The sequence below is a fragment of the Sylvia atricapilla genome, chromosome 2, assembly GCF_009819655.1.
Source record: "Sylvia atricapilla isolate bSylAtr1 chromosome 2, bSylAtr1.pri, whole genome shotgun sequence".
NCBI classification, from domain to species: Eukaryota; Metazoa; Chordata; class Aves; order Passeriformes; family Sylviidae; genus Sylvia; species Sylvia atricapilla.
The window spans coordinates 8,982,914-8,995,137 of NC_089141.1; the positions used below are offsets into that span (position 1 = coordinate 8,982,914).

Consider the following 12,224-nt stretch of genomic DNA (forward strand, 5'->3'; position numbering starts at 1 on the left):
CAACCATTAGCAGATGCCTCCACAGACCAAAGCCCAGCTGATCCCCTTCAGCACAAAGAGCCCACTCATTTCCAAACATCTTAATTGTGCTGGATGGAAATGTCCCTCTGGATTTGAACTGCCCAGACCCTGGCCCCAGGCAGTGCTGGCCATTCTCAGTGGGACAGGAGGTCAGCCTGGCTTGGAGGAGGGAGCCTCATGAGGATTTTTGTGCTGCTGGGGTCTGATTCCTGCTGAGGACTGAGCAGGAACAGCTGGAGGCCCCCAAACCCCACTGACTGGAGGAGCGACTGCTCCAGGCTCACAGCTAGCATCCCTCTTTCCTGCCTAGATTTGGGCTCTGGGGAGATTTTGGCCTCTGGTTCCTACTGCCCATGTGAGCCATAAATCACAGAGGCACAGAAGGATTTGTGTTGGAAGGAACCTGAAAGCCCATCCCACTCCACCCCCTGCCCTGGGCAGGGACACCTTCCACCAGCCCAGGTTGCTCCCAGCCCGGCCTTGGGCACTGCCAGGGAAGGCAGGTGACACTCAGAGTGACCGAGGCCAGGTGCTTGGGTCGGCATGAGATGGAACAGGGCAGTGTGGGCAGGGTGAAGCTCATCTGCTGGCAGCAGAGGGGTTAAAGCCAGCACTGAGCCTAAGGTGCATCTCAGGGGCTCATCCAGGGGCTGGGCTGAGCACAGGGGGGCACAGCCCTGTTCCCTGGCAGCACTGCAGCCCTGGTGTGGGCTGTGTGGGGTGAGGGGGCAGCAGGGAATGCTGTCCGTGTGGGAGCACACTTACGTCTGATGAACTCCATCAGGGAGAGGCTCTCCATGTGCTCCGATCTCGGCCTGAGCTGCCTGAGCACGTCCACCCTCTTCTTGCTGTCTCTGTCCTTCCCTCTCACCACCTGGGGACACACCAGAGGCTGTCACTGCACACATCACCCCACAGCTGCCCCTGCCCTGGCCTTCTCTCTCCCAGACCATGACACACAGCAGCCCATGATGCTGCTGGCCTTGGCCATCCCTGTCTGTGCTGGGTTTCCAACAGGGCTGGCAGCACCCAGACACAGCTCCGTGCTGCAGAGTTTTCCCACCTCTCCTGACAGCAGTGGATCACACTTCATCAATGCCAAGCTGTGCCATTCCCCAAGCACAGCACACCGTGTGCTCAGCTCACACAAATTCAGGAAAAAATCCTTTGCAAGGAAAGCTGGATACCCTTAGGGGGATGGGTTTGTGCCCCAGAGCTTCTTTTACCTCTGTGTGTGGGGACAGGCACGCAAGGAGGGATACAGCTGGATCCCCAGCAGCACAGCTTTGGGCACTGCTTTGGGCACTGCTTTGAGTGGAGATGAGCAGGTCTCTGTGTCTCTGTGCTCCCTCACAGACCCATGGGCAGGAAAGAGTGGCAAAAGTGAGAGGAAAATATATCCACTTAAGGAGGGGGCCTGGGATGGAGACAGAACGTTTGTCACCCCTGAAGGCAGGAGGCTGCCCAGGGCCGTGCTGGAGCCCCGGGCACGGTCCATGGCAGCCTCCCTTCCCAGAGCAGGGCATTTCTGGGATGTGCCTCGGCGCCATTGCCCGGCAGGCTTTTAGGGGAATCACAGCGCTGATTAGAGCGCTTTTAGGGCGCCGATTAGAGGGGATGTGCTGCTGTGCCTGTGGGAGGGCTCAGGGCACCGTGGTTTTCATGGGAAACCACGGAGTTTTTACAGCCAGAGCCAACAGCCCCGGCTCTGCCAGCCCCAGCAGCTCAGCAGCTCTGACCTGAGCCGGACAAATGAGTTCATTCAACAGCAATTAGAGACTCGTAATGGGCAGAAGGAAGCGGCAGCTCTCGAGCTAAAATCACCTCCTCTGCCCTGAAACTGAGAGTGGCCATTAAACAGCAGTGAGGTCACAATGCCTGTGCTGGGCGTGCCACCTGCCCTTCTGAAGGGCAAGGGCAGTGAAACTCCTTTCCTATTTTGAATTGCTGGAACTCAGGCTTTCATACATTTTTCAGATGCAAAGATAAAATCCAGCTCCCTTTCACTTTTCAATTGCGTTACAGGGGCTCTCCACTCTACTCTGAAACTGCGGCATCTTCCAAAAATACACTCAAGCTATTCCTTTCCGCGGCTTCCTCAGCTTCCAGCTGTTTGTACTTCTGAGAGTCAACAGCCTGAACATCCAAACTAAACCCCAGCTCCCCTCAACTCCCCCAGTCTGTCCCTTTGTGTGACCCTTGCAGGGGACGTTTCCCTGCTGGTTGAGGAGCAGCAGCTGCCTGCACATGAAGCAAAGCCCTCACACAGGAGAAAACTCCTCTTCCTGGGCTGCCTCGGCCCTGGCATGGCTTTTTGCTGCCTGAAAGGATCAGGAAATCCATTCCTCTGGACTGAGGGAAAGCAGGGGCAGAAGGAAAAGCAGGAATCCTGCCTGCTTGCTGCAGATGATGCTGGAAGGGTGCTGGAATGGTGCTGGCTGCACCATCAGAGATGCCCAAGCTCTAAGGAGGATGCTGTGCCTCTACCACGGGGGATTTTGGCATTCTCACAGCAAAAATTTGTCAGGCTGGAGCTGGGAGGTGCAGTAACACAGGCTGGCTGCTCAGCCCTGCCCCAGCATCACGCCAAGGAGAAACAAACTGAGCTTGCAAAATGCCCCCACACTTGGATTCTCCTGCACGGTTCCTTAAAGGGCTCCACTTCGTGGTGGATCTCATGGTTTTGCAATGAGATTTTGTCTGCACGGAAGATTTTGCCCAGAGAAGCTGTAGCTGCCCCTGGATCCCTGGCAGTGTCCAAGGCCAGGCTGGACACTGGGGCATCTTTAAGGTCCCTGCATCCCAACCCACCCCGTGATTCCACTGGCATCACTGCCACCCTCAGGGGCATGGAGGAGGCTGTTGAGGAAGGAGAATGATGCTCCCACACACTTGGCATCAAGAAGAGCATCCCCAACCTGACCTTGGCCTGGGGAAATCCCCCATTTCCCTGCACGGACATGGATAAATCCAAGGATAGCTGAGCAAAGCTCTGCAGCAAAGGAAAATAAAAGCAGCTTTTCCTGGCAGCTCCTGCTCTCCCCACCTGCTACTGCACCTGTGAGAAGGGCAGCCAGAGGTGCCAGCAGGCTGGGTTTATCCAGATACACCCCTGGAAACAGGGATAAATGGCCTTCTCTGTGACGGAGAGGTTTTCTTTGTTTATTTTGAGGTATCTGCAGAGTTTCCCTCTGGCTGTGAACAGAACCTGGCATTCCCAGCTCAATGAAAAGTAAGGTCAGAGAAGTTATTTTCATATTAGACAAACAAAGTGTAAAACCTCACAGCTTGGAAAAGAATTATTTTCCTTTTGACAAGGTCAGGCTCCCTACTAACACTTCATTGTGCCTCTTCTAGCACGTATGGGTCCCTCCAGGGGCCCTGTTTCCAGGAGTGTTAAAATAACCAGCTGAGGGGCACCTTGCTCCCACCACACAGGAGGATTATTTTTAGCTGCTGTTTGTGCCTGTCTTTAAAGCTCCTTGGGGAAAATCCAGCTGCAGAGACTAACCCATTCCTGTAGCCTGTCCTGCCACTTGGCCCTCTCTGTTCCTCAGACCATGCCCTGTACTCCTAGGCTGCCTTTGGTGGGGCTTTCTGAGCTTCAATGAGGCACCCAGGGCACCACAGCACCTTTTTCCAGAGAAAAAAACCTCTATTTCCAGCATCTACTGGGGGCCCTTTAAGATGAAGGAGGGCAGGGTTAGATGGGATATTGGGAAGTGATATTGCCCTGGCACAGGGTGCCCAGAGAAGCTGTGGCTGCCCCTGGATCCCTGGCAGTGTCCAAGGTCAGGCTGGAGTAATCTAGGATTGTGGCAGGTGTCCCTGCAACATGCAGGCAAATAAGTTTTTGCAACCTGCTGGCAGTGAGGCTGAGGAGGAGAGCACTGATGGGTGTCTCAAGTTCTCTCTGTGTGAGAGCAAACCTGAGCCCCCAGGGCTTGGACAGGAGTGGGACATGCCAAATACTGTCCATGGAATCCATGGGAGCTCTGTCAGTGCATCTGTCAGTGGCTGCCCAGGGCTGACAGGGCAGGGAGGCTTGGTCCCAGCCAGAGAGAAGAGTCACTCAGCCCCTCTGGCTTTTGGAAGACGTTGGGTTCTGTGTTTGGAGTGTCCCTGAGTAACACCTGAAGCGGGAGGGATCTGAGTGGACAAGACAGACCCTGCACAGGAAAATGCTGAGCAGGGACAGCTCCTGCTTTTGTCTGACAGCAGCTTTTCCCTTTCCAGCCCCTTTTTGGGGCTGCAGGACACACAGAGCCTGTGTCCCAGCAATACTGGAATTTTGTGAAGATGCTGCTTCCTGGCTTGGGACACCAGCAGATGGCAAAGCATGAGCTAAATTATGGCTACACAGCAACTGGAGAGTGCTTAAAGCTCCTCACAATCCAGGACACAACTCCAAGGAATGGCTCAGGCTCATGGAAGCAGGATTAAACTGGAATTACTTGGGAAAAAAGCTGTTCTTGACAGAAAACAGTTTTTCCAGTATAAGAGCCTCATCCTCCTATCCCGTTCCTGATTTCATGACAACCTCATGGCTTTGCTGTGATCAGCCCTCAATAGGATTATTCAGGATACTTTGGTGCCAGAAACCTACTGACAAGCAGCAAAGCAGGGAAATTGAAGTGTTTGGAGTGACTAATTCTAATATTCTAATTTAAAAAAAAAAAAAAAAAAAAAGAAGAAGATCAAAAGAGCAGCCCCACACTATCATTAATGTTAACACAAGCCATTCCAGGAACTTCAAAGAAAGAATTCATCAAAAAAAGGTGAGGCTGAAACGTGGCTGTGGAACAAAAAATGTAGATGTGCTTTGGCTGGTGGGAAGAGGCAGATAAGTCTCCATAGGCAGAGAAGGCTGGGTGATACCCAGTGCTTGCTGCACGATGCCCACTGAGGAGGGTGGCCAGAAATGGACCCAAGCTGGTGGTGCAGAAACACCTCAGCTGCCTCTGGGCAGAGCAGAGCTGTGCTTTTCCCGTGGGCCATTCCCCTGCTGTGCCCGAGGGGATTTGCTGGGGGCAGCACAGGACACACACACACACAGGAGAACATCCATGACAACGCAGATTTCCAACCAGTCTTGGAGTGCTCCTACAGCTCATGTATGTTACCCAGAACAGCACGTGGCAAACTTCCTACAGAGGCTTTTATTTGAATTTCTTAGGCAGGGCCCCTTGCTGCTGCTGCTGCTGGTGCTGATACCCCACAGGACAGGCATGGCTGGCCCCTGTGCCTCCCATCCTGCCAGGAGGGCACAGCTTGGCTATTTACAGTGTTTGCCTATTATTGTTATTATTTTTAGCTGTCAGTAGATTCCAAGAGCTTTCTGAGGAAGATGCAAAAATGGGGAGAAGTCCAAGAATTCAAGAAATTCCCATGCTGCAGAGGGACACGTGGGTGTTTAGCCATGTGGGAGTGTTCCATACAGACAGACCCCAGCCAGCAGGGCAGGGTGAAACCTCTCTGCTCTTTTCAAAATCAATATCCACCCCTTCCAAACTACTCAGAGTGCAGCACTTGCCAGAAAGTGCAGCTGTTTTAGCTGGAAGTGCATTATTTTCTCTCAAGAGGCATTTATGAAATTAATATTCCCATCAGCCCTAATGAAGGACTTCTCCCCAAGATGGAGCTGCCACCCCGGCATGCTGAGCAGACCCTGTTGGCTTCCCGAAAGCTTCAGAGCAACCCAGGCTGCAGCAGCATCAACCAGGCACACTGCACTTGGGACCATGCTCATCCTGCCATGCACGGAGCAGTTCCCACCCCATCACCTCACAGCTCATGTCAGCCAGGGGTAAACCACTGCATTTCCCAGCTGAACAGGTAAAACAGGTCAGGGAGCCCCAAATCTCCACTCAGTCCTGTGGAAGTTTAGGCAGTGTCAGGAGAAATGAATGATCACTCTGCCCCAGTGCACAGACTTGTTCAGACAGGAAGTTTTTGGGGATGACTCGGGGTAGAGCACATGTGGAGTGCATTGACACCACTTAGAGCACGGCCAAGACACTGAGAGGAGCCCAGCTTCACCTCCTGAGCGTGTCCCAGCAGCTTCAGCACATCCTAATCTGCAGGAAATGCTGCTCTGCAAGCTCGGCTTGTTGTACTTGGCTGCTCCCGAGGTGCTGGGGAAGCTTACGAGTTGTGTCAGGTCCTGGTGGCAGCTCTGGACTGCACAGCCCCTCCCTGGCCCTGCTCCCCAGCTGCTGTCCTGAGGAGCTGTCCTTGTCTGCCCATGGATGGAATTTCAATTCCACCTCCAAAATTCAGGATTGCTCCCAGCCAGGACAGACAAGGCTGGCCGCCCTTTACCTCCCCTGGAAAAGCTCTCGTTTTCACACATGGCAGTCAGGGGAGTGCACCCTCCCCTCCCCGAGAAACACAAGTGTTAGTGCTCCCTGGGGCTGACATTTGGAGGTGTGTGTGCAGAACCTCTCCTACCTCTTTTGGCATTTCCCGTGGGAAGAAGAAGTACGGCAGGGCAGACAGGGCCACCAGGCTGGCGGCCACCAGGAACCCGAGCCACCAGGCCCCCACCCAGCGTGGGTCCTTGTTGGTGAGCTGCACCTCAGCTGCAACACAAGAGGAGAGGGGCATCAGACCACTGCTGGGACAATGGAGGTTCCCCAGTGCACCAAAGGGTGGCCCCAGCCACCCCCAGCATCCGCCAGCTCCAAGGAGGTGGCTCCCAGCCCAGGGGTCACCAGTTCTGGGGCCTCAGCATCATTTGCCTCTGATCATCCCATCACTGAATCACATTCCATTCCTGTCCCCAGGGTGTCCAAAGGGCCACTGAGCCCTCTGGATGAGGACAGCTGGGCCAGGGACGTCCTGGATGCCCCCTCTGTCCTGCTGGCACAGGGCAGGGAGCCCACAGGAGCCCTGTGCTCCAGAAGCTCTGGCAGGACACGTGCCCTCACCTGCGCTGACTTTGTCGATGTCCACGTAAAACCTCAGCATGGCAGAGCCCAGCATGAAGGCCACCCCCGGCCCGATGACAGTCACTGAGAAGAGGATTCCTGTGGAGGGATGGCAACAGGGAAGGGCTCAGCCTGGGGAAGGGACCATGGGGACAGAGAGGCCTCAGGGAGGGACCAGGCTCAGCTGTACCTGCCCCCAGCACGGCCCATTTCCCTGGCAGCTTCCTTGTCTCCAAGAGCAACAGCCCCACGCTGCCCGTGTTCCTTTCACACAGGGAATTCCCTTTGGCGTGGCTCAGACCTTTCCTGATCCTGGAAGGACTGCAATACTTCCAGGAATAAGAGGTGCCCCTTGGCATCAGTAATCCAGGGAACACCACGGTTTTTTACGAGGTTTAGGAGATAAAAGCTATCGGTGAACTCTCCTCTGTGAATTTCTGATAAAAGAAATCCACACATGTAAGATTCAACTCCTACCTTACGTGTGAGAGGTTTGGATCATCTACCAGAGCAAAATTTGATGCTGTGCTTCCTTTTTTAAACAGCAATGACCTTGTTTTGATCCACCTTTGCTGTTCCTGTCAGTTCAGGGCTGTCACAGACCACAGCTGGAAAAGGACTAGAAGGACCTGCAAGGACCTCGCTGTCCATCCCCCTACCCTGGGACACACCTTTTGGGCCTGTGCCGAAGCTGTTCCCCAGCACCCCGTCTGCTGAAGGACACCCTCCCATGTCCCTGGTGGTTGAAACTACTTTCTTGGGCTCGCATAACTTTGCTAACATCTAAACAGAGCCCCCATTGCTGCCCCTTGTGAACACAGAGATCAGAGTGTTCCTCTTGTCCTTCTTGAAGCTTTTTTGGAGGAGGATATGTTAATTAACTCTGTCTCCAGGTTGTCGAAAGCCCCAGCATCTGCCCCAAATGGTGTTTCCCAGCTCCTCTGCTGCCTGCTCAAGCCTGAAGCACATAAACTCTTTTTGCAGAAACCTTCCTGGCTCTGGGCAGAGCAGAAGGGCTCTAATGACCCCTGCTCTCATTAATTAATCTTCCTGGCCTTGCTGTCACCTCCAGCCTGGCCTGTCCCCCTGCCAGGGAGCCCAGACTCACCCAGGTAGAGGGGGGAGTTCCTCTCGCTGGCGAAGTCGTCGATGTAGGAGATGCCGAAGGGCTGGATGGGCACGCCGCCGATGCCCAGCAGTGCCTGGGCCACAAACATCACCAGCAGCACCTCGTGGCTCTCCCTGGAGGCATGGGGGGTGCAGCTGCCATCGCTGAGGTTGGCCCAGGGCCCCGGGGCCCCGCGCTGGCACAGGTCTGTGCTGTTGCTGAAGGTGCCTGCGGTGACAAGGGGACAGCTCTGAGGAGCTTGGTCTGGAGAAGGAATTTCTTTCTTTGGGCATTCAAGGGATAAGGAGCTTTCTCCAGGTGAACACCCCCAGCTCTCCAAGCCTGGCTCCAGAGCACAGGGGCTCCAGCCCTGGGAGCAGCTCATGACCTGCTCTGGATTTGCTCCAACAGCTCCAGGTCCTTATCTTATCCTTAAACGGCAGGTGAAAGAAAACACAAAGAAGGTGCAAAGATCACTGCACACTGATGTTTACACAGACGGCTTCAAGTGCCATGGAAAGCCTTCAAGGCTTTTCCTCCATCAAGGAAGTGGAGCTGAGGTCTCTCCCGTGACCTTTGATACACCTTCCAACACAGCTAAACGAGCAAACCTGCCGATTTTGTCAGGAGCTACCCTGGAAATGAAAACTCATTTTCCTCAGAAAAGCTGCCCAAGTCAAAGTGCTGATTTTAGCACCCTCACCTTCCTTAGCACCCCAGGCAAGGGGGTGCTGGTGCTTGTGGCAGGATTTCCATGGTTATGCCCCCAGTCCTGTGGAACTCCAAGTGCTGGGACAGGAGGCCACCTGCAGCAGCACTGCTGAAACATCATCTCATTTTTTCCAGGCTGGGGTTGGCAGCTGGCCCTTGTTTGCAGCCAGCAATAATTCACCTATTCAGCCTTCCTTTGGTGCCTGCAGTTGCCTGAACCAGCTGCACTCCCTCTGGTGAGCTAAACAAAAGCTGTCCAGTGGAGGCTTCCAGAAGATTTGCAGGAGCTTCATGGCAGGAATTGGAAAGGTAGCAAATAACTGTTTTTCTCCTTTCTTTCTTTTCTCATCCCTTCGTTTTCCTTCAGGGAGAAGAACCCAAACCCATCCTGTCCTGTTCCCTCTAGGAGTGATTTAGACCTGCACGTTTCTCAAGGAAGGCTGATATTCTCAAGGGAGGTCTAAACCCTCAAAGACAGCCCAGCTAGAGCAGGGAAGGCAGGTGAGGTTGGATGTGCAGCAAGCAAGGGGAATCAGAGGCACAGCCTGTATTTTGATTGTTTTCCTGCCCTTTCCCATGATTCCATGGTTCCCACATCCCCTGGCTCTGCTTTCCACCAGTAGCTGTTGCTTCTCACGCTTGAGGTGATTTCACTCTCGGAAAAATGGAATTTCTTGAGGAGAAGCCAGCAGCTCCCAGCTCCCAGTGCCTGGATGAAGGGCATTTCACAACAGCTCCCCAGTGCCAAGGAGCAGGGAGAGGTGGGAGGTTGGGAAGGAATTTTTCCCAGTTAGGGTGGGGAATTACGACAATTCGCAGGAATTGTCAGGGTGGGGAGCACAGGCTGCCCAGAGAAGCTGTGGCTGCCCTTGGATCCCTGGGAGTGTCCAAGGCCAGGTTGGGACGGTGGAAGGTGTCCGTGCCCGTGCCAGGGGCGGGACAAGACAATCTTTCAGGTCGTTTTCAGCCCAAACACCATTCCCTCACTCTCTTATCTCCTTCCTCTGCCCCGAGAGTCCCACCCCAGGTTCCTGGAGCACTTACTGGGCACAGACTGGTCGTAGCGGTAGGGCCCGGTGAGGAAGTGTGGCAGGGCCATGAGGAAGCCGGCCAGCGACACCAGCAGGGCCCCGCAGCCGATGAGGCGCGGCCGGTGCACGCGGCTGCCCAGGTAGCTGAGGAAGACGATCAGCAGCGTGTTCCCCACCTGCAGGGACAGAGGAGGGCAGTGCCGGGGGGCAGGCAGGAGCAGGGGCCAGTGCTCAGCGGGGACAGGGGCTGCTGGGGGTCACCTCGTTGAAGGAAGCGAGCAGGCCCGAGGTCTGGCTGGAGAGGCCGTAGCGTCTCTCAATGGTGGAGATGGAGCTCTTCAGGTAGCCGGAGACCAGGAGCTGGGAGAGCTGCAGCAGCCCGTGGCAGAACACAAAGAACTGCCAAAACAGAGAGGGAGAACCCCCAGCAGGGTCACTCAGGGCTGCAGCACAACCAACTGCATGCCTCCCAGAGAGGAAGAGTCATTGAGCATAAACCTCTGACCACAAGCCCTGGAAATGTCACCCCTGCTCTGCCACCAGAGAGATCTTCTGAAATTAGGTCAGAACTACCACATTGGCCTCTGCCAAGAGTAACAACGGGTCAGTATCTGCAAGGAGGCTGTAATTTCAGCTGCGAAGTGGCTGTGGATATACACGTCTCCAGCTGGGATGGTGCCTGTTTGTGTTGGCCTTGTCCCTAGGATGCGCAGCAGAGGGGAGGTTGCACAACATTCCTGTTCCCATTAGCCAGAGGCAAGCAGCCATCCCCCGTGCTGGGAGCTCTTCTGGGGCAGGAGTGAGCCCGTTCCAAACACAGCAACAAACAACTCCTTTAAAGAAAGTCAGCAGAAGGTCAGGAAGGAGAATTCAGACTGCTTTCCTTCTCACAAAGCCCTGGATGTAAAACACATCTCCTCTGGAAAGTATGACGGTTCTCTTCCACTTCCGGAAGAAAAACCTTCTCAAAGTCCATCATCTGCCCTCATCTCCATCCTCCCTCCTCCATCTGAGTCATCTCCTTCCCTGCTGCCTCATGCCTTTCCCAGGCATCCCTGCAGCCCCAAATGAGTTCAAATAACCAGCCCAAGCAGTCACACACCCTCAGGACATGGCCCACTCATCTCCCTGCAGCACAGGCTGGATGCCCCTGGCTCCCTCCTGCTGCCCTCAGCCTTGGAGGATGCCCAAACCCCCGGGGCACTGCTCCTGCTCCCTGTGTTTTAAAGCAGCTCCCACCAGGGAGAGGCTGCTCAGCCTGGTCTGGATTTCTGCTCCGTCTCCTTCTGATCCAGGCCTGGAGTGAGGTCATGGCCAAACTGCTCTGCTCTGCAAGCCAAGGCAACATCCCCAGCACAAACAGGGACAAGGGGGAAGGTCCTGTGGGGCTGGGATGTGGTCACTCCTCCCAAAGGGATGGGCTGGCAGGATGCACACCAGGACATCCTCCAGGGCTGTCCCCCCTTCCAGCCTCATGGCACTACTGGTGGGTGACATGTGTCTGGACTGGGAAAATGTCACTCAGCCAAAGGAAAATGTCCCCAGAGTCAGCTCTGCCGAAACTCACACATTCCTACAAGTGGCTGGCTCTGTGCAGGCTCTGCCTCCTGAACACATCAGCTCACGTGGAAAGGCTGAAACCAGATCTGTTCATTCCAGGCATCCACGGCACACAGCCCCCTGAGGATCCAAACCCAGGACTTTCATGGGTTTACAGCAGCTCAGCAGCTGCCCAGCACTGCCCTACACCCTCTTCAGCTCAAAATGGGAATCTGGTATTTTATTCTGGGCAGAGTGAAGCACAGGAAGGAGACATGGCCCTGCAGAGGACCTGCAGTGGCTTGAGCAAGGATCCCAGCTCTGCTTCCAGGGGCTCTTTGCTCTCAGCCATCAATTTTTGTCAGGAAAAGAAAGAGCAGACTTTTCCTGCCCTTTGGACTGATGGGACGGGTGTGCTGCCCCAGCAGGTGACCTGGATTGGCAGACACCAGGCTTTTCCCAAGAGCTTTTCCCTGAGAGCAGGACAGAGCATGGGCACCAGGAGCAGCCCCAGGGTGGGTGCTACTGGATGGGAGCCCAGGCTCAGCAGTCCAGCACCTTTCTCTTGAAGGGCTGAGCTGGGCTTGGGAAGTCGTCCCTCTACATCCATGGAACTAAACTCAGAGAATCCAAACATTGGCGAGGTACCGCTGCTCCCACCCTACAGGTGCAAGAGAATAGAGAAACAACCTCCATCCTGTGCAGCCAGGAAATCACAGACCTGGGAATTAAACACTAGCATTTCCTCTCCTGGTGGTCTGGGAAAAAAACCCTCACAAAGGTGTTTGCAGTGTTGATGGTGCAGCTTGGCAGCAAACCATCCTCGTGAGGGCTCTGGGAGCCTCACACACTGACCTGCCCAGCTGACACACCAGGATGTCTCCA

At 54.8% G+C, this 12,224-nt stretch overlaps 1 protein-coding gene across 1 annotated transcript in view; it reads right to left on the reverse strand.

The window, feature by feature from the left end:
• The window catches only part of SLCO2B1 (solute carrier organic anion transporter family member 2B1), a 31,645-nt gene that overhangs the window by 9,057 nt on the left and 10,364 nt on the right, over positions 1 to 12,224 (reverse strand). Inside the window, exons 3-8 of the mRNA XM_066340755.1 lie at positions 10,062 to 10,199; positions 9,814 to 9,976; positions 8,059 to 8,286; positions 6,951 to 7,049; positions 6,472 to 6,602; positions 787 to 895 (exon numbers count right to left, since the gene is read on the reverse strand). Coding sequence (XP_066196852.1) covers positions 787 to 895; positions 6,472 to 6,602; positions 6,951 to 7,049; positions 8,059 to 8,286; positions 9,814 to 9,976; positions 10,062 to 10,199 — 868 coding nt within the window. The remainder of the gene's footprint in view (positions 1 to 786; positions 896 to 6,471; positions 6,603 to 6,950; positions 7,050 to 8,058; positions 8,287 to 9,813; positions 9,977 to 10,061; positions 10,200 to 12,224) is intronic.